Source organism: Scyliorhinus canicula, chromosome 6 (genome assembly GCF_902713615.1).
Source record: "Scyliorhinus canicula chromosome 6, sScyCan1.1, whole genome shotgun sequence".
Lineage (NCBI taxonomy): Eukaryota > Metazoa > Chordata > Chondrichthyes > Carcharhiniformes > Scyliorhinidae > Scyliorhinus > Scyliorhinus canicula.
The window spans coordinates 69193432-69213226 of record NC_052151.1 but is presented as its reverse complement, the minus strand read 5'-3'; the positions used below and the strand labels follow the sequence as shown (position 1 = coordinate 69213226).

At 43.5% G+C, this 19795-nt stretch overlaps 2 protein-coding genes across 10 annotated transcripts in view; one reads left to right on the top strand and one right to left on the bottom strand.

Moving 5' to 3' along the window:
- LOC119967222 (zinc finger protein 845-like) overlaps positions 1-2914 on the bottom strand; it is a 60371-nt gene extending 57457 nt beyond the window's left edge. The window contains exon 1 of the mRNA XM_038799452.1: positions 2311-2914. Coding sequence (XP_038655380.1) covers positions 2311-2350 — 40 coding nt within the window. The 5' untranslated portion in view covers positions 2351-2914. The remainder of the gene's footprint in view (positions 1-2310) is intronic.
- A 72-nt stretch (positions 2915-2986) lies between these two features.
- Positions 2987-19795, top strand: part of si:ch211-278j3.3 (E3 ubiquitin-protein ligase RNF19A) — a 123951-nt gene continuing 107142 nt past the window's right edge. For 4 of the 9 annotated variants that reach the window (XM_038799459.1, XM_038799461.1, XM_038799453.1 and 1 more), the window contains exon 1: positions 2991-3203. The gene's annotated coding sequence lies outside the window, so the exon portion shown is untranslated. The other 5 variants (XM_038799454.1, XM_038799462.1, XM_038799458.1 and 2 more) reach the window with 5 other exon arrangements.

Here is a 19795-nt window from a genome sequence, read left to right as displayed (position 1 = left end):
TACCTGCATGTTAACTTTTTATAATTCATGTACAAGGACGGCCAGATGCCTCTGCACTTGCAGCATGCTGCAACATTGCCCCATTTAAATATTTTGTTTTCTATTCTTCCTGCCAAATTGGATAACCTCACATTTTCCCACATTATACTCCATGTCAAATTTCTGCCTACTCATTTATCCCACCAATACCTGTGACAAATTGCATCCTCCTCACAACTTGCTTTTCTACCATCAGCAAGTTTAGCCACACTACATACTGTCCCTTCCTCCAAGTCATATCGACCCAGCGCTGATCCGTGTTACTCCTCTAGTTACAATCTGCCAACTTGAAAATGATCCACTTATCCCAACTCTAATATTCAGCAAATCCTTTGCCCATGCTAATGTATCAGTCCTAACACCACGAGCTGTTATCTAGTGTCGCAACCTTTTATGTGGTTCCTTACAGAAAGCCTTTTGGTAATTGAACAATACTGCACCTACAGGCACCACGTTTATCCACCATGCATGCTACATCCTCAAAAGAATTCTAATAAACATTCAAACATTAATTTTCCTATAATTAAAAATCATGTTGACTCTGCTTGACGTATTATGACTTTCCAATTGTTCCATAATTTTCCAAGCCTCATCACATGGCCAATCACAAGGAAGACAGTCATCAGTGGCTCAGTTGGTGGCAGAAGTGGTTAAGTCCCACTCCAGGATATGTGGACTACAATTTAGGTTAATATTCCAGTGCATGCCTGAGGGTGCATGGCATTGCCAGAGGTACCAGATTTCAATCGAAACATTAAACTGAGGCCCTCTCAAATGAATGTAGATGATCCCATGGAAACATTCAAAGAAGAGCAGGAAAGTTATCCTCAAACGACCTGACTAATATTTATCTCTCAATCAACATCACAAATTGCATTTCCGAAACGAGTACATAAAGTGACAATACTCTGAAAATACTTCATTGACTGGAAAGCACTTGGAGACATCTGATAGTTGCGAAAAGGTGCTACATAAATGCAAGTCTTCCTTTTTCAGGAAGAACGTGCGCTACTGACTCAGCCAAGCTCATAATTTACAGCTCCGATCATATCCTCAATTCACTTGTCACTAGTTTCACTCTCATCCCTGACCACTCAGTGCAAGCAAAGCAGAAACTATGACCTTGGAATAAAAGCAGCAAATGCTGGAATTACTTCAGGTCAGGCAGCATTTCGGGAGAAAGAATCAAGAGTCAATGTTTCGGATCATCTTTGAAACATGAATTCTGTTTCTCTCTCCACAGAAGCTGCTTGACCTGCTGAGTATTTCCAGCATTTTCTGTTTTAGTTTCAGATTTCCAGCATCTGCAGTATTCTACTCTTCGACTGTGACCTTGGAACCATGTTGGGCCCAAAGCTAAACTTCAACTCTGTACAGATTCTACTCTGTAACATCACATACTTCCATATCCAGGATTTGGTGAAACTGACTCAATTTTTCCAATTAATTCTTCCTGGTCTCAACTCCTTTAGAAACTCTAAATATATTCAAAACTCAAATGCCCACACTTTGTTCTGGATTAATGTCTAATCATTTACTCCCATGACACTGGCCCCTAATCCAATTAATCGAAAAAACCCTGTTGTCTCCTTCAATTCCACGATGGCCTTGTCCCACCCTGTCTCTGCAACTGCATAGAGCATTACACCTTCTCCCACACCTTAAAATCTGGTATTTTCCACTTTGCATCTTCTCGTCTCCAACCCTCCCACACCACCACTACCCCAAAACTACCACACTAAAATTTCCTCCCCAAATCATTACTGTTCCTTGGAATGTACCTTTCTAAATGCCATTTCACAGATTCCAACACCTGGACCCCGACTCCTTACAATTTATTTTTCTTCCTGCCATATAAAGACTATTATAGAAATTAAAGATAATGTTGATTAAGTGCACAACTATCAGGTGCCACTGCTATACTAAAGCCAATCAAGCAACCCAACTTTAACCCCCGCTACCTCACAGTTTCCAACTCAGAGCCATGGCAGGCCTCCATTAGTACATTGCTTCCCAGACAGTGACACCAAAAAGAAATGCGGCAGATTAAAGTCAGACGTGATCTAAAAACAACATTCCAAAGTGGAATGCCTTTCCTCCTAATCTCCACCGTGAACGAGTTAATGAACCTCAGTTGCGACTCTTGTTTCCCTGCTCATCAGAGCAATTCTAACTTCAGATCAGGTCAGGATTCAGTTGACCAGGAACTGGCGAAGTCGCCTCCCCCTACTTCGCCTTTCCTCATTCACACAGACTGCAATGACTACTTACTTTTCACAGGTTGAGGATTGGACTGCTTTCTTCTGGGCATTTTTCACTTCAGCTTAAAGTTGGCCCTGAAACGCAACGAGTTAAAAAGCGACATCCAGACGTATCCAATATTTGTGAAGAAAAAAATAAAAGTTGAGCTTAAATCCAATTTACTTCCTGTTTTAAACTAACAGCCATTAATGAAACCCCAGACCCTGGGAGAGTGAATCCAGGAAGGAAACCCAGCACTTCCTCTCTCTCGCTCCTCTCCCGTTCCCTCTCCGATGACCTCATCGCGCACACACACCACCGGCGATGACGGCAGCGCGCACGATCGGCGCAGACTCTCTGACGTTCTCCGCAGGCAGCAACGCCTTCTGGGTATTGCCGTCTTCCGGTCCCGCTGTCAACCATAATGGTCGACGCCATCAGCCGGCGCCGCCGAACCGTTGAGGGGGGACGGGGGACGTACCGAGCCGTTGGTGCAACGCAGGCGTTATAAAAAAAAACTCTCTGACATTTTCGCCTCAGCGGCAAACTCGGGTTCTCGCCGCCGCTTCGACAACTGCAATGACCATAATGCATTGCGATATGCCGTCCCGCGCGCCGGCGACTCTAATTATCATTTTTCAAATAAAACAACGAATCAAAAAAACACATAGTTAATGACCAAACTCCCCGTCCATAATAAAAGTTGGGCTTTTTGTTTTTGCTAAACCACCTCGACCTCGGTTGGCCCCTATGCCCCCGACCAAGGGGAATCTTTGGAGGGGACGCAATGTTTACACAGAGCGTGATGACGCACCTGGATGCGCAGGTTCTGATGACGTCTGGTGGGAGGTGGATCAGCTGTTGCAGAATGTGAGCTGCTGGATCCTGGGGGGAAGACGAGCAGAACAAGCAGCTGGGGGGTGGTGAGTACAGTTACTGAACAGAACAGGCCTGCCTGTAACTGCAGCTTGGTCTGCATTATTGCAGCTTCTCTAATAAATCATTAGCCTTCGTGAAGGATAGCCGAGGATTAGAACCAGCAGGTTTCCACATTAAATGGTCAGGTTTCCATGCTACATTTTATGGGTGCACTTTCTACCCTTTAATAATTTGGGGGAAATGTCTCTCTCCGAATTGTGTTGAAGTGAAGCCCTAAATCTAGCCTCATCTACGTTTCGTCGTCTATTTTTATTGTGGCACTACGGATATAACCTTAGATTTGGTGTCCTGACGAGGAGTGGTCTGGCAAGGATTATTTTGAAAGCAGTTGTGTGCTGCCATTGACTTGATCTGGCCTGTCCCACTACTGGCTGTAGTCAAAGGGGTTCTGTACTTTCATAAAATGCTGCAAAGGAGACTCCCTTTGAGCTAAAATATTCAATTCGGTCCTACTTCTGTTGGATATTGGACTGATTTCTGCGATTGGGATTTAGGTTTGTGAAGTAGTGAATGTCAGTGGGTAGTTGTATTGCCTAGATGTTAGAATATATTTTGTATCAGTAAATTGTTCATAATAATGTTTTATCCTTGGCAAGTAAATTACTGGCAATCTTCAATACTCTTGCTGCATTCTGAGTAGATGCCAAAGGTCCAAACAGGCGTTTGATTTTCTTTTGGTGTCTGTTGTATATCATCTTCCACTTTTGCAAAGTAAACTCTTCTCTGGGCTGGTTTATTTGAAGTAAAACCTTTCAGTAAAGAAACCCCAAAGGATTGATATATCAAAATAGTTATGAAATAAAAATTCATTTTTTGAAAACAGCTATTAAAATATAACAACATGAGTGAATGCTAAAGGGTAGCAGCTGCTTTGTACTTTAAGCACTTCCTAATGTGTTTCCAAGTGCGTTCTGATTATTTCAAGACTTTGATCATCCATGCTGTTGAATGCAGTGTGTGAAGAAGAGTCGCAAGGAAACAAATATCTGGGGTACGTGAAATTTGATGACTAAGTCACCTCTTCTTCCAGAATTCTATTCTAATTCTTCTCATTAAATTGTTCTTTGTGCAGATAGTTGGAAGTTCACAGTCATATCATTTCGTTCACTGAGTGGTGATAATATTGTACAGTAAATATTAGAACCAGACAAAGCCTTATTCAAGAATTCATTTTTTGACTTGATGTCCATAAATCGTTAAAGCTCAATTGTTTGGGCATTGTAGACATAGACAATGCTTAATAATGGATGTCGGATGTGCAAATAGTGATTTGAAGACATAAAACCTTTCTGTTCAGTAATTCTTAATGACTAACTCTCTGGTTTCTTCTAGAATTATGTACAAGATGGGCATGTCTTTATCTACAGATGACCTTTGGAAACAAAGTACTTGTGACAAATCACCTTATCTGTCACTGACTTTTCCCCCCCACCTCTGCATCATTGTATGCTTATGCACCACCAACACCATCATCTGCACAGCTCCTTCTTTGGTTTCTCTGAAGCTTTCCAGACAGCATTTTTGCCTCCCTCTTCCACTGATTTCCACCCATCCAAAACACTGCATCTTTTCCTGCACAGTCCCACACTCCCATCACCTCCATGTCTCTGTGCCCAGGTAGCTTTGAAACTCATGGCATTTTGTACACCTGTAGCATTCTCGTCCTACTTTATGCCTCCACACATGCCTTTGCACTTCTAACCCTGCACACATCATCCTTATTTTAAAGGACTTCCATCAACTTCTCATAGTGGTTATATATGGCTTTTATTCTTTTCATGTATCCTTTTTCCTCTCTTTCCCTTTCACACCACTCTGAAATAACACTATGGGTCATTTTCTACGTTAAAAGCCATTTTGAAATGTAGCTTGTTCAAGGAGCTGTCTTTTATGTTGAAGCATTGTTAAATATTAAGCAGTATATTTTCTTTATGAGCTGCGTTTGATATGACCACTTGTAGCAAGAAAAACACTTTCCTGTTACCTTGTGTTATTTTTGAAGTGTGCAAGGCAGTATGTAAATACATTTGGATAGTTAACATAGTCGGTAGGCATTTGGTCATTGAATATGTAGTATGTTGTTATGAATACAATTATATTGTGGGAATAGAGATTCATAACTAGGTTGATATTTTAATAGATGTGATTTTCTGAAAGGATATATTTAAGTGCTGCTACTACCAGTAACAGACCTGTAACCGCTAGTACTTCACCTTGATGTTATAGCCCATAAGTATTTCCTTTGAACATAACCTAAGGTTTTCAATTGGATGCATCCCATCATTGTATTTATTTGCATTTCTATTGACACGGGAAACACAGTGGAAATTTTCTGATCATTAGGAGACTAAGCTTGAGGTTTGGTTCAGTCGAGTTTGTATAAGTTTGTTCTCAAAGAATAAGGGGCAGTCATAGCAGTGCGGTTATAGATGGCATCAATGTTTTGATTTTAAAGTAGTAATTGACACAATAATGGTTTAATACGGTTATAAGTCCACATCTGCGGGGTATTGATCACTTTGGATATACTATTTAAGCTACCTTTTTAATAAAAAAAGGATAATGTCTGCATTCTGAGATTTCATTTTTTAAAATAAATTTAGAATATAATTTTTCTTCCAATTAAGGGGGAATTTAGCATGGCCAATTCACCTACCAGGCTCATCTTTTGGATTGTGGGGGTGAGACCCACACAGACGCTGGGAGAATGTGCAAATTCCACACGGACAGTGACCCAGTGCCGGGACCGGACTTGGGGACCTCGGTGCCCGTGAGGTAGCAATGCTAACCACTGCGCCACCGTGCCACCCTATCTTGAGATTTCATTAAGGAAAGATGTTTTACATTTGTTTCATTTCAGATCACATGGTAGCAAACTAAGGGGACCTCCTTTACTGTGGGATTCTATTTTTATACCTTGAGCATAAGGCAGGACAACTGGTTAAAAATGCAAACCTAGCAGGAACAGTTCTCCAGGCATGCTGAACAATTTGGTAGAGCCCTTAGTTTTCCAACCCAGCTTGGCTCCAAACCATACTCGAGTTACTTCAACTCTTAGCTGCACGTTGCTTCCAAAGCATGCATCAAGAAAGATATGTCCAAATGCACCCTGTCTCACCTGTGCTCACTGACCTACTGTAGCCCCCAGTCAAGCGGCATCTTGATATTAAAACTCTCGCCCTTGTTTTCAAATCCCTCCACTTTCTTGCCCCTCCCTATCCCTGTAATCACCTCCAGCCCTAAAACCCACCAAGGTATCTTCACTCCTTTCTTTATTGCTTTTTATGACCTTTAGTTGCTGAGACGTGTAGCTCTGGAATAAACACCCTACAATTCCTTGCTCTCTACCATGTTTTCCTCTTTTAAGACACTCATTAAAACCTACCTGTTTGACTAAACGTTTGGCCATCTCCTTATCTTCCCGGACAGGCGCCGGAATGTGGCGACTAGGGGCTTTTCACAGTAGCTTCATTGAAGCCTACTCGTGACAATAAGCGATTTTCATTTCATTTCATTTTCATGTGGCTTGGTATCATATTTTCTTTTATGATGCTTGGGTGAAGCACCTTGGGATGTTTCATTATGTTAAAAATGCTATAGAAATATACCTTGTTATAAGCATGATACAATTACAATTGTGTGCTGGTATCATACATTTTATCAATATACCCTTGAAAGTTTCCTTCAAGATGAAAAAGCATAATGGTGCATTGATGCAAAAATAAATGATACCATGGCTTCCGGTTACAAACTAAAGGGGGAACACACTGATTTCTCCCAAGTACACTGGTACTCCCGTACCAGCCTCCCGGGACTGGCGCCGGAATGTGGCGACTAGGGGCTCTTCACAGTAACTTCATTGAAGCCTACTCGTGACAATAAGTGATTTTCATTTATTAGCGGCTGGTTTAGCTCACTGGGCTAAATCGCTGGCTTTTAAAGCAGACCAAGCAGGCCAGCAGCACACTTCGATTCCCATACCAGCCTCCCCGGACAGGCGCCGGAATGTGACGACTAGGGGCTTTTCACAATAACTTAATTGAAGCCTACTCGTGACACTAAGTGATTTTAATTTAATTAATTTTTTTAAAGTTTCTTAGCCTTTGAGCAAGTGATGGCAAGTGAAGTTCATGTCCTTCCTGGCAGGAAGATTTGGAGAGCTGATTGGCAACCCATACCTTTGCCTGTTTTTATTTTCATGATGAGTGGCGAAATTAATAATTATTATTAATTTAGTCTAGATAATTAGCTTGATTAGAGATTTTCAGCCAACAAATTGTATGGTAGCATTGTGGTTAGCACAATTGCTTCACAGCTCCAGGGTGCCAGGTTTGATTCCCGGCTTAGGTCACTGTCTGTGCGGAGTATGCACGTTCTCCCCTTGTGTGTGTGGGTATCCTCCGGGTGCTCTGGTTTCCTCCTACAGTCCAAAGATGTGCAGGCGAGGTGGATTGGTCATGCTAAATTGCCCTTAGTGTTGGGTGGGGTTACTGGGTTATGGGGATAGGGTGGAGGTGTGGACCTTGGGTAGGGTGCTCTTTCCAAGAGCCGGTGCAGACTCGATGGGCCGAATGGCCTCCTTCTGCACTGTAAATTCTATGATAAAAGGAATACGGGGATTTCAATTAAATTGGTTGAGTTCTGAATACATAAATGTTTTAATTCGTCCTTCGCAAAGCAAAAGGCCATTTGTGTTCGAGCTTATTATTTTGAAATGGTATTGAGTTCCAACAGCACTGCAAAAATTGGGTGTGGACCAGCACTGCTGTTGTGCAACACTTCCCAGACTGCAGGTGGGCCTGCAGGGAAAATAGATGTTGACTTGGCATGCTAGATTTTCAACTTCTGTTATAGATACCAAACAATTTTTATTTCCATTGAAATCCAATGGCTGGTCCGTAATAGCAGTTTTATGACTGAGTAACAGATATCTGGAAGCATCCAGCCCCCTGACCTTGTCTGCGTGGAAGAGCGACGAGCAATAATAGAGAATTTACTGATGCAGAAAGCAGATTGCCAATTTATTAGGTTTACAATATTGACACGTGGTGTAATAGTTTAACTTTTTAAAATGTTTTTCTTAACAATATTTTCTTAAAAACCTGTTTATGATATTAGAGCCAAAGCATTCTTACAGTGTGGAAGGAGGCCATTCAGCCCATCAAGTCTGCACCAGCCCTTTTGAAAGAGCACCCTATCTAGGACCACTGCCCCACCCTATCCCCATAACCCCACCAAACCTGCACATTTTTGGACACTTTGGATTTAGCATGGCTAATCCACCTAACCTGCACTTTATTGGACTGTGGGAAGAAACTGGAGCTCCTGGAGGAAACCCACACAGACATGGGGAGATGATGAAAACTCCGCACAGACAGTTGCCCAATGCCTGAATTGAACCCGCGTCCCCCGTGCCGTGAGGTAACAGTGCTAAACACTATACCACATCATTGTGTTTCTCATTTGCAACGTTCAGCATTTTGGAATAGTATTGTGCCACAACTTTTTTGAAAAGGAATCTTTTCAGCAGCCTATAATGATAGACCCACAAGTCAGTGTGTACTCTTTATTGTTCCAATTCTGACCTTCGTTGTATCTCTATCCAACACACCCTCTTCCCCACCTTCTAACGTCCATCTTGTCACACTGCTCGCCCAATAACCAATACTGGATGAGATTAAATGTTCCCAATTAAGTATTGGGAAGACTGAAGTCATTGTTTTCAGTCCTTGCCACAAACTCTGTGCCCAGACCATCAGTTCCATTCTTCCCCCATCTCCACCCTGTACTCTGTCTCCAATCGTCTGCTGCTGAAAACCTACCTTAGCTCCAGCAAAACAACTTTGCTTTCCCTCTCATCCTTATGTTCAAATCACTCTATAGCCTCACCCCGGCATCTCTCTTTCCACCCCCACCTCTGTAACCCTCTACACCCCTCCAGCCCTATACCATTCTGAGGTCTGTTCACCCCAACTCTTGCCCTCACTCTTCCGGTTGCTGCAATTGTATAGAGCCATATGCGACTACACCTGGAGTATTGTTGAAAGTTTTGGTCATCTTACCCAAGGAAGCATATACTTCTCATAGATGTAGTTCAACAAAGGTTCACTGGAGTAATTCTGGGATGGTGGAGTTGTCCTATGAGGAATGATTGAGGATACTGGGCCTGTATTCTCAATACTTTAGAAAAATGAGAGGCAATCTCATTGAATCATACAAAATTCTTACAGGGTTCAATAGGGAAAGATGTTTTCCCTGGCTGGGGGTCTAGAAACGGGACACAGCCTTAAAATAAGTGGGAGCCCGTTTAGGACTGAGATGAGGAGGAATTTATTCAGTCAGAGAGTGGTGAATCTTTGCAATTTTCTATCCCAGAGAGCTGTGGAGCTCTCTGTGGTCATTGAGTATGTTAAAGACGAGGATCAATAGATCTATACATAGTGAAGTTATGAAGGGATGTGGCAATAGTACAGGTAAATGGCATTGAGGTAGAAGGTCAAGCATTGTCTAATTGAATGGTGGAATAGATTTGAGGGGCTGAAAAGCCTACTCCTGCTCTTTCCTATATTCCTGTAACACTGTGTGAAATGCCTTGGGACATTTTTCTACAACGCTAAAGAAGGGCAAATTGTTTTTGTTGAGTCAAACTTCAGAATGCTGTACGTAAATTCCCTCAGCCTTCACTGCTCGCCTTCAAGTATCTCCTCAAAACCTATTCTGATCATTCCCTTGGTCACCTTGGTTAACTCTCTTCCACTCATTGCCCATGATTCAGCTTCACCTCTTTGAAGCACTTCAGAATGTTATATTCCATGAAATCTTTGACAATAAAGGCAAATTGTTGTTTTGAGAATGTTTCATGTGATGTCAACTGTTTCTGTCACTAACATTCTGGTTCCATAGTAATGGAATAAATCAATAATACAGGCATTAGGACAGAAAATTTGCCTCCTTGGCCACATTATTCAGAAGAGCAACAGTAGAGCAGTAATGGCTGGAGGTTCAAGGTGGCCAATGTTAAAATCTGAAAGGAAAAATTAATGAGAGTAACCTGGATATTTTTATTTTTGGTTCTTTCATTGAAAAGTACCATTCATTTTGGCTTCATACCTGATTTGCTCTGTCAATAAACCACACCATCTTGTCCCAATATCCCTGTGCACTTTGAAGTTCAGAGTTTTAAGAAACGTATGGTTGCAGGAAACTTGCCAGTTTCCACTTGTAATGGAGACATAATTGTCTGTAATAGTGCCTTTTTATCCAGCTGCAGAGGCAGCAGGGGGGGTTGGCATTGCCAAACTTGCTTCATTATTATTGGGGGGCGAATGTGGACAAGGTGCGGCGGTGGTGGGAAGGAGAAGGAGTAGAGTGGGTTTGGATGGAGGAGGTATCTTGTAAAGGGTCCAGTTTGTGGGCTATGGTGACGGCAGCATTGCCAATGGCTCCGAGTAGGTATTCGGGGAACCCAGTGGTGCAGTCCATGGTGAAGATATGGAATCAGCAGAGGAGGCATTTTAGGGTGGAAGGGATGTTGGTGTTAACACCGCTGTGCGAGAATCATGGGTTTGAGCTGGTGGGGGGGGGGGGGGGGGGGGGGGGGATAGTGTATACAGGAGGTGGAGGAAAGTGGGGCGCTGGTCAAGGTGAGGGATTTGTATTTAGAGGAAGGGTTCGCCTGTCTGGAAGAGCTAAGGAAGAGGGTAGAGCTGCCGAGAGGGAGTGAGTTCAGGTATCTACAGTTAGGTACTTTACACAAAAGGTCTGGAAGGGGCTCCCTAGATTCCTGGGATACTCCCTGCTGGAGCAACTGCTGCTTCCAGATGTGGAAGCGGAGGGAAGAATTGGGGATATATACAAGTGGCTGGGGGAGCAGGGAGGCGAGCGGGTGGTGAAGATCAAGGAGAAATGGGAAGCGGAGTTGGGAGGGGAGATCAATTGGAGAGTATGGAATGAGGCACTGCGAAGGGTAAACGGCGCCTCCTCTTGTGCAAGGATGAGCCTGATACAGTTTAAGGTGGTGCACAGGGTGCATATGACTCGGGTGAGAATGAGTTGGTTCTTTCAGGGGGTAGCAGATGAGTGTGAGAGGTGTGGGCGAGGGGCAGCGAATCATGCGCACATGTTTTGGGGTTGTGAAAAGTTGGGAAGATTCTGGGCAGGAGTGTTCACCGTCTTAGCCAGGATAATGGAGGAGGGAGTGGACCCCGGACCCTTTGGTGGCGATATTTGGGGTTTCAGAGAAGCCGGAGCTCATGGAGAGGAGGAAGGCCGATACCATGGCCTTCGCCTCTGATTACATGGTGACGAATTTTGCTGGCGTGGCGGTCGGCATTGCCACCGGGGGTAGCAGCATGGTTGGGTGATCTGTTCGACTTCCTGCGGTTAGAGAAGATAAAGTACGAGTTAAGGGGCTCAGCAGGGGAGTTCGAGAAAAGGGGGAGAATGTTTGTGACCGTGTTTGAGGAGCTGTTCGTCGCAGGTGGGGGGGGGGGGGGGGGGGCGGGGGGGCGGGGCGGGGGGCGGGGGGCGGAGGTGAAAAAAGAGGAAATTCTGTACAAACTGTATAGTTGATTGTTGGGAAGAATGTTTCCCGGGGTGTTTATTTGCTGTAACCTACTTTGATACAAGTTTGAATACAATGCGTTTTTTAAAATAAATAGTGTCTTTCATCCGATCAATGTTGAAAGTAAAAGTTTCCAACATCCAATACATCTTTGGCATAATAGTATAAAATAGTAACAAATGCTGTATCAGTTCATGCCCCTGTATTCCAAGTGTTATTGCTTCCATGAAAGGTTTTCCCCTCTATAGCGAGGAAGGTGAGCTTGGAGAGTTTGCAAGGGAAGGGCAGGGCATGTGTTCCCAAGCACCTTTGTTTCCACGAGAATGTTGGGATAGAATCCGCTCTGGGGCAATCGGTAATTGTGCTTGAAATTGCAAAGTTTAGATTAATTCTAGTTTTGGCTGAAAATAGTAGGATCACATTTAAAATGGTATTTACACCAGAGCAATCAGGTGGTATTATTGAAATTAACCATTTTTGTTTTTCTTTCCATTCGAGTGCATTCTTTGTATTCAAAAGTGGTAAGATGATAAAGTTTTATTAATACTGCTTTAAAAAGTGGGTTTATAATGAAAATGTGTCTATCTAAGTGTCTATCTAATCTTTCACCTGACAGCAACATGATTAATGAAATTAATGAGATTAATGAAAATGAAAATCGCTTATTGTCACAAGTAGGCTTCAATGAAGTTACTGTGAAAAGCCCCTAGTCGCCACATTCCGGCGCCTGTTCGGGGAGGCTGGTACGGGAATTGAACCGTGCTGCTGGCCTGCCTTGGTCTGCTTTCAAAGCCAGCAATTTAGCCCAGTGTGCTAAACCAGCCCCTGCTGGTTTAAACTATAGTGAACTATTGAAGTTACATTGGTGTACACTCATTAGTTTCTCATTGAAGAAGTGTTTTTTGGTGTGAAATTCCCCCTCAGATTGCAATTTCAATAATCTTCCTATCTTCCTGCTCAGTAGAATTTCATGATTCTGACCGGTGTTTTTTTGGGGGGGGGTGGGGGCAGGGGGATGACTGGGGTGGGCCCCAATTCAGGCAAATTTAATCTAAAACCACCACAACAAATTGCAGATGACATGAGTATAAGCGGTTTTAAATTCCCCCAATTTATTTGTGCTGATCGGGCTGCTTTTAGCCCTTATTGAGCTAATATAACAGAATTATTTTATATAGAGTCCTAGCGATCTACAGCACAGAAAAAGCCCATCGCATCGGCACCAGTCAAAACCAACCACCTAACTATTCTAATCTCATTTTCCAGCACTTGGCCCATAGCCTTGGATGCCTTGGTATTGCCAGTGTGCATCTGAATACTTCTTAAATGTTATCCCAGTATGTTATAATTTGTATTTTCAACGTGAATGTTACTGGAAAGGGAAGCATGTTGCCTGGATTTGTTTCACCTTGCACCCATCAGGACAAATACAAGAATGCCATATTTCAAAGCACAAGCCTTCGGAGCTTGGCTCCTTCATCAGGAGGCTGCGCTCTGAAAGTGCGCGATTCCAAATCAAACCTGTTGGACATTAACCCGGTGTTGTAAGACTTCTTACTGTGCCCACCCCAGTCCAACGCCGGCACCTCCACATCATATTTCAAACCTCCGCAACAATTTATACAACAGGAGAAAAAGGGGTGTTGATTGGTTGGCAAGGCAACTCTAATTGGCCAAGGCATTGCCAATGGTGAACTTCAGGCTCCCCATGTTTCATGGTAATTCACAAAAGGCGCAAGGCTTTACCGTATTTCTGAAGTGCAAGGCGAAAAACCTACGCAGTCTCTCCTTTTCAGCAATATTTAATTTCTGTGCTACCAAATTAGCGTTGATTTTCAACATACAAATGTGCAGCCAAAGTGTGTAATTTGTTGCTTGGACATATTTAGACACTGCCCCCATGGATGTGGAGGATTTCCTATATCCTGCTTTCTTTGGTCCAGCAGCTGAAACTGACTAATATTAACTGGAGCCTTGAATAAATGAATTACAGGATGAGGCCCATATTATTTGGTATATTCTGAGGCAGAGTTCCAAAGTTGCACTACCTTCTGAGAAAAAAAAGATTCTCCTCATCTCTCTCCTATAACAATTACCCCTAATTTTAAAACAGTACCTCCTGGTTCTGGACTTGCCCACCAGAGGAAATATCCTTTCCATGTCCCCTTGTCAAGACCATTCAAGATCTTGTATGCTTCAATAAAGTCACCCCCCTACTAATCCTAGTGGAAAGGAGTCCAGCCTTTCAAACCTATCCTCCGAAGACAACCAGTTCATTCCTGGTATCAATCTACTAAATCTCTTAGGGCAGCACAGTGCGCAGTGGTTAGCTCAGCTGACTGACGGAACCCGTTCCTAGGTTCAATCCCGGCTCTGGTTCACTGTCTGTGTGGAGTTTGCACATTCACCCCGTGTATACGTGGGTTTCGCCCCCGCAACCCAAACGTTGTGCAGGGTAGGTGGATTGGCAATGCTAAATTGCCCCTTAATTGGAAAAAATTAATTGGGTACTCTAAATTCATTTTAAAAACCTAGTAAATCCCTTGTGGACCACTTCCAACATGGGCGGTATGGTGGCACAGTGGTTAGCACTGCTGCTTCACAGCGTCAGGGACCTGGTTTCAATTCCGGCCTTGGGTGACTATCTGTGTGGAGTTTGCACTTTCTCCCTTTGTCTGTGTGGGTTTCCTCCCACAGTCCAAAGATGTGCAGGTGAGATGGATTGCACATGGTAAAATTGCCCCTTAGTGCCCAGGGATGTACAGGTTAGGTGGGGTTAGGATAGGGTGGGGAGTGGGCGTAGCGTGCTCTTTCGGAGGGTCAGTGCAAACCTTCTGCACTGTAGGGATTTTATGACTCTCACACTTGCATCCTTCCTTAAATAAGGAGACCAAACTCAGATGTGATTTCACCAGCACCCTGTATAACTGAAGCACAACATCCTTGCTTTTATGTTTAATTCTTCTCGTATTAAAGGACAGCATCACTTTAGCCTTCTTTGATTACATGCTGCACCTGCATACTAATGTTTTCTGACTCATCGAGAAAACCCAAGAGTATCAAATGATGTTCAACATTCTGCTTCCTGCAGTTCTTCAAACAAGTGCATTAGTCACTTGAGCAGACTAAAATTTATTTAATTCAAAACGGTCTTTTGAGAGATTAACTTTGCAGATATCCTTTGAGTTCACTTTTATCTTCATTCTATTGTCACATGAATATTGTTCGGTAGTTCTGTGTCAGTTACTTGATTTACTCTTGACTAGAGTAGCTCATGTGGACCAGCTGATGGACAAAAAGGGGGCTTGTCAACATGCGGCACATCGAGCAGATGGTGGCTGGTGGATCAGAGATCGTCATTGAATGACAGCGTCTGTATTCATGGCCTTGAGCAGTGGGAAGGTGTAGAATGGAGCCTTCTACTTCCCACATGGAGAGAAGAAAGCAAGCTGGTGACTAGTTTCCTGAAGATTTTCAAAAGCTGCTTTCCTGGGATTAACAGAACCTAGCAGTCATTCATCCACCTCCCCTCAAAGCAGTATTGAGAATGCTGCGCACTCAAAGGTAACATCTTTTGGATGAGAATTGAAAGAAGATCCCATGGCACTCTTCAAAGAAGAAATGAAAATTCACCTCCGTGACCTGCTCCGTATTTAATAGCTTAATCAACACAAAAACAGAATTGATTATCTAATCATTATCACATTGCTGTTTGTGCAGCCTTACTGTTCGCAAATTGGCTCCTGTATTTCCTGCAGATCAATGATGCTTGATTTGGTGTAAGCCACTTCAGAACACACTGGCATCATGAGACTCACTCTCTAAGTGCAAAGCTTTTTCTCTTACTTAAAGGTAAATGTCCTTTCCTCTTTCCCTCATCTCCAAACATTTTCCCCACATATCCTGTAAATACTGACTGCTCCTTTCTTAGAGAATGCACCCCAGGTAGCATCTATCGCTTTGCAAACTGTCTCAAATGTCTCAGCCAGGTGATCATACTTCATGTAAACTGGCAAGAAAGGGTAATTAATGGTAATTCATGCTTTCCATTTGGAGGGAGGAAGAGCAAAATTTAGCTATCTCTTCACAAAGGTACAGAAGTTAAAGAGACAAGTCGCCATGGGCTCTTCTCACCCATCTTATTGTTGATTGATACTTATTGAGTAGTATAGAGACCCAGGCCAGATACCAGGCAGCTTGGTTGTCCTTGGGGACCCTTGCTTGTACTTTCTTACATTTTAATGTGCAACAGGACAATAACCAAATAGTTCATTGCTTATCCTTCAGTGTAGCTATTGATGAATGCAACCATTGAGTCATACAAATTTAACAGTTCCTGTGATCTTCGCAGCTGATTGTTTCAGGCTAATTTCAAACAGTAGATCAGTAGCCATTGCAACTGATTGTAACATTGTAACATTGCATTTGCATGATCACATTGCCATCACTGGCAGCTCTGCAATTGAATGACAGGGTGCTGGATCTTTTTGTGTTTCATTTTTAGATTTTAATATTATCTATTCATCAAGAATTACTGAAATACCACCCTTGAAGTTTACACTTGTGTCATTATCTGCATTGCCTAATTGAAAGCATCGTTATTGGGAGCAATGCTATGTGGTGAAATATCACCGTGTCGTATCAGGGAAGAACATATAATGCATTTCATCCTCTGGTCTGGCCAGTTTCCAGTTTGAATTGCACAATGAGAAAGGTTGGGAAGCTCTAGGGCGAGGGAAACTTGAACTACTTGCTATGGAATATTATGTACGAGTATTCTGTGGCCCTTTGATTCCAATGGCAGAGGAGCATTGGGTTTCCTATCACCTTCTTTCTGGTGGTGCAACTGGGCCTGGAGCAACTTGTGAAGGAGTGAAAGCTGGGCGGGGTGAGGCAAGATATCAAAGTGTTGATTGTCTCTTGTAAGGTAAATCTCCTTTTTCTTTGCGACTTTCTTTTTGCTCTTTGTGATCTGTAACCGTGTTTTAGCCACTGTGAGAAACCCTAATTTAGTTGCTTGACTGGAACAGATTCACACATGAGGAGGCAAAGTGTATCGATGGGTGACTTGAAGGAGAATGTAGATTGAAATGCCCTACTTATAACAGTCTCGTGTCCATGCCCCAGTATCTTGACAAAGCACAGTGCATTTATTTTTTGTTCTCCCCAGGAGCATTGCTGTGAACTAACAATGGAACATTCCTAACGCTCCTTGTAAAAAAAAAACGCAAGTCCCAAGTCCTGTTTCTCACCGTGCTCTTTCTTAATGTCTTAAAAAAGTAGTCTCTGCAGTTACACAATTGAAGCTATCGTGTTTCATCCAGAGTTTGCATCCCCGTTTCCTGTCCATGCTAGAAAATGCAAGTACATTTGGGATAAAAACTGAGAACAGAATCAGAGTTTGTTGCAATTTGTGTTGCTCGCACTCACTATTTCACCTTGTACGGTATCTGTGGGATCAGATCCGAGTTAGAATGGATGCTTCCAGGAAGGGCGAGGGGGGGAAAAAAATCTTAATGTTACTGCTAATTAACTCCAATGGCTGAGGCCTGAGAAACTGTTTCTAATTTAAGCAGAATATGTTTCTTCAAGTCAACAGAAACTGACATAACAGCCAAATAATTTAAGTTGCTGATTCTTACTAAAGTGGCCCTTGGGACACTTTTGCTAAATATTAGATCCAAAAACAAGGATGTGGGATGGGGGAAAGAGATTTTAATTGCAGATGTTATCACAACTCTGTTAAGGATGTGCTGTTTTGCTAATTGATGGGATGTCTCATATTTGGAGTGGACTGACTCTATCGCGAGCAACACAGTGGCGCAGTGGTGAGCACTGCTGCCTCACTGCGCCGAAGACCCAGGTTCGATCGCGGCCTCATGTCACTGTCCGGCTGGAGTTTGCACATTCTCCCAGTGTCTTCATGGGTCTCATCCTACAACCCAAGAAGATGTGCAGGGTGGGTGAATTAGCCATGTTAAATTGTCCCTTAATTGGAAAAAAAGGAAGTGACTCTATCTTTTCTTGGAATTATAGAATCCCTACAGTGCAGAAAGAGGCCATTCGGACCATCAAGTCTGCACCGACACTCTGACAGAGCAGCCCAGCTAGGCGCAAATCCCTCCTATCGTCCTAACCCCACCTCAGGACAATTTAGCATGGCCAATCCACCTGACCTGTACATCTTTGGACTGTGGGAGGAAACCCACGCAGTGAGAGGAAACCCATGCAGACACGATGCAAGCTCCAATCACCCAAAGTCGGAATCGAACCTGCCGCTGTGAGACCGCAGTGTTAGCCACCGTGCCGTCCCTTGATGTCTTATTTCTTGATTTCTTGATGTCTTTCTCCAGTAAATTATTCAAACAAACAGATCAGGAAATGATTTTGATTGCCCAAAGGAAATAAACAAAATGACTTCCCCTCACGCAGATGAGGATTTGAAATTGTACACTGTAACTGAGCAGCTTCTTTCAGGATTTGATATTTTCAGGATTGCGGGTGTTGATAATGAATTTGATTGTTTCAGTAGAGTAGTCCGAACAGGTTCTGGATTAACAACAAAATCTTATTGAACAGTTGGTACCTTTTAATCCCACTGGAAACATCATGGGCCTGATCCTCCATTTCTGACGCCAATGGAGAAACCGTAGACTTTCACGTCAGAAGAATCGGCACCACACCTGCACCGATTCTGCTACCAGTGAGGGGCTAGCACCGGCGCTATGTGGAACACTCTCGAAACAAATGACAAGTGGTGCGGAAATTGGCGGGTCTGTGATGGACACTCGCAGGCGCGCTTAAACAATACAACCCCCACACACACACTGATCGGGGCCGAAAACATGGGACAGTTTGTGCTGGAGTGCCCATACAGCTGATGGGGCCGGTGGAGTGCCCTGGGAGTGTTATCTATACGACCCAGGGCACAGGTTTATAGTGGGCTGTCAGCGGCATGCGCAGCTGCATGGCTGCCTTGTCGGCTGCGGTAATGGCGTTGCGTACCCATCCACCCTGACCCCACAGCCCACCTCCTGGCCACCCCCACTACTCCCCCCAGCCCTGGTAGAAGTCCCTCGGTCAGTGGCACGGCTGTTGGTGAAGCATGGTGGTGCTGGACATCGGCCATACGTTCTCTCTCTCAGCAGCCACCACGCCAGGTGAGAGCAGATGTGGATTGTGCTGTCAGGAACTGGGCCCATCGGAGGCAGAGCACCGCGGGTGGGCCCACTAATATGCAAATAGTGTTTCAACTACTGCGTATCATTGACGCCCATTTCTGAGGAGGCCGAGCATCACGATTCGGTGACTTCTGCGATTTCCCGGCCGGGAGCTGTTCTCCACCCGATCGCACGCCCCGATTTCGGCACTGGCCAATGGAGAATACCGCTCCATGTATCTTAGTAATAAACCAAATTTTTTCAGTAATAAACCAAATCTTTTATGTTTTGCCAGAATAACAACCTATTTTGTGAAAAAGTATTTATTTGGCCTGCTGGTTTAATAACGATCTATGTGGCCTCACACTGACCTTCTGTTGCCAAATTGAGGCAACATTTAATAACTTAATCTTTGATTGCAATTTTGCACACAAACATACGAATTAAGAGCAGAAGTTGGCCTCTCAACCTCTCGAGCCTGCCCTGACATTCAATAAGATCAACTTCACATTCCTGCCTGCCGCTGATAACTTTCTCCCCTTCGCTCATCAAGAATCTATCTGCTTCATTAATGACTGGCATGGACAATTGCATGTGAACAACTGTCGAAGCGTTTGCTGTCTGTTTCTTAGTCTTCATTGTATTTATGGTATAACTGAACACAACCAGTAATTTGCACACATTCATGAATAGGGGCTATGGATTGCAGAGATGTTTTAAAGCACACGTCCCATGACGCAGTAATCTGTTGTGCAGCAGAAGCATTTCAAGGCTGATTTGATCCCTCAAAACATGTTTGTCAACTCTCTTCGCTCTCTGGCTATTGCTCGGTAATTTGTGGACCATGTCATCC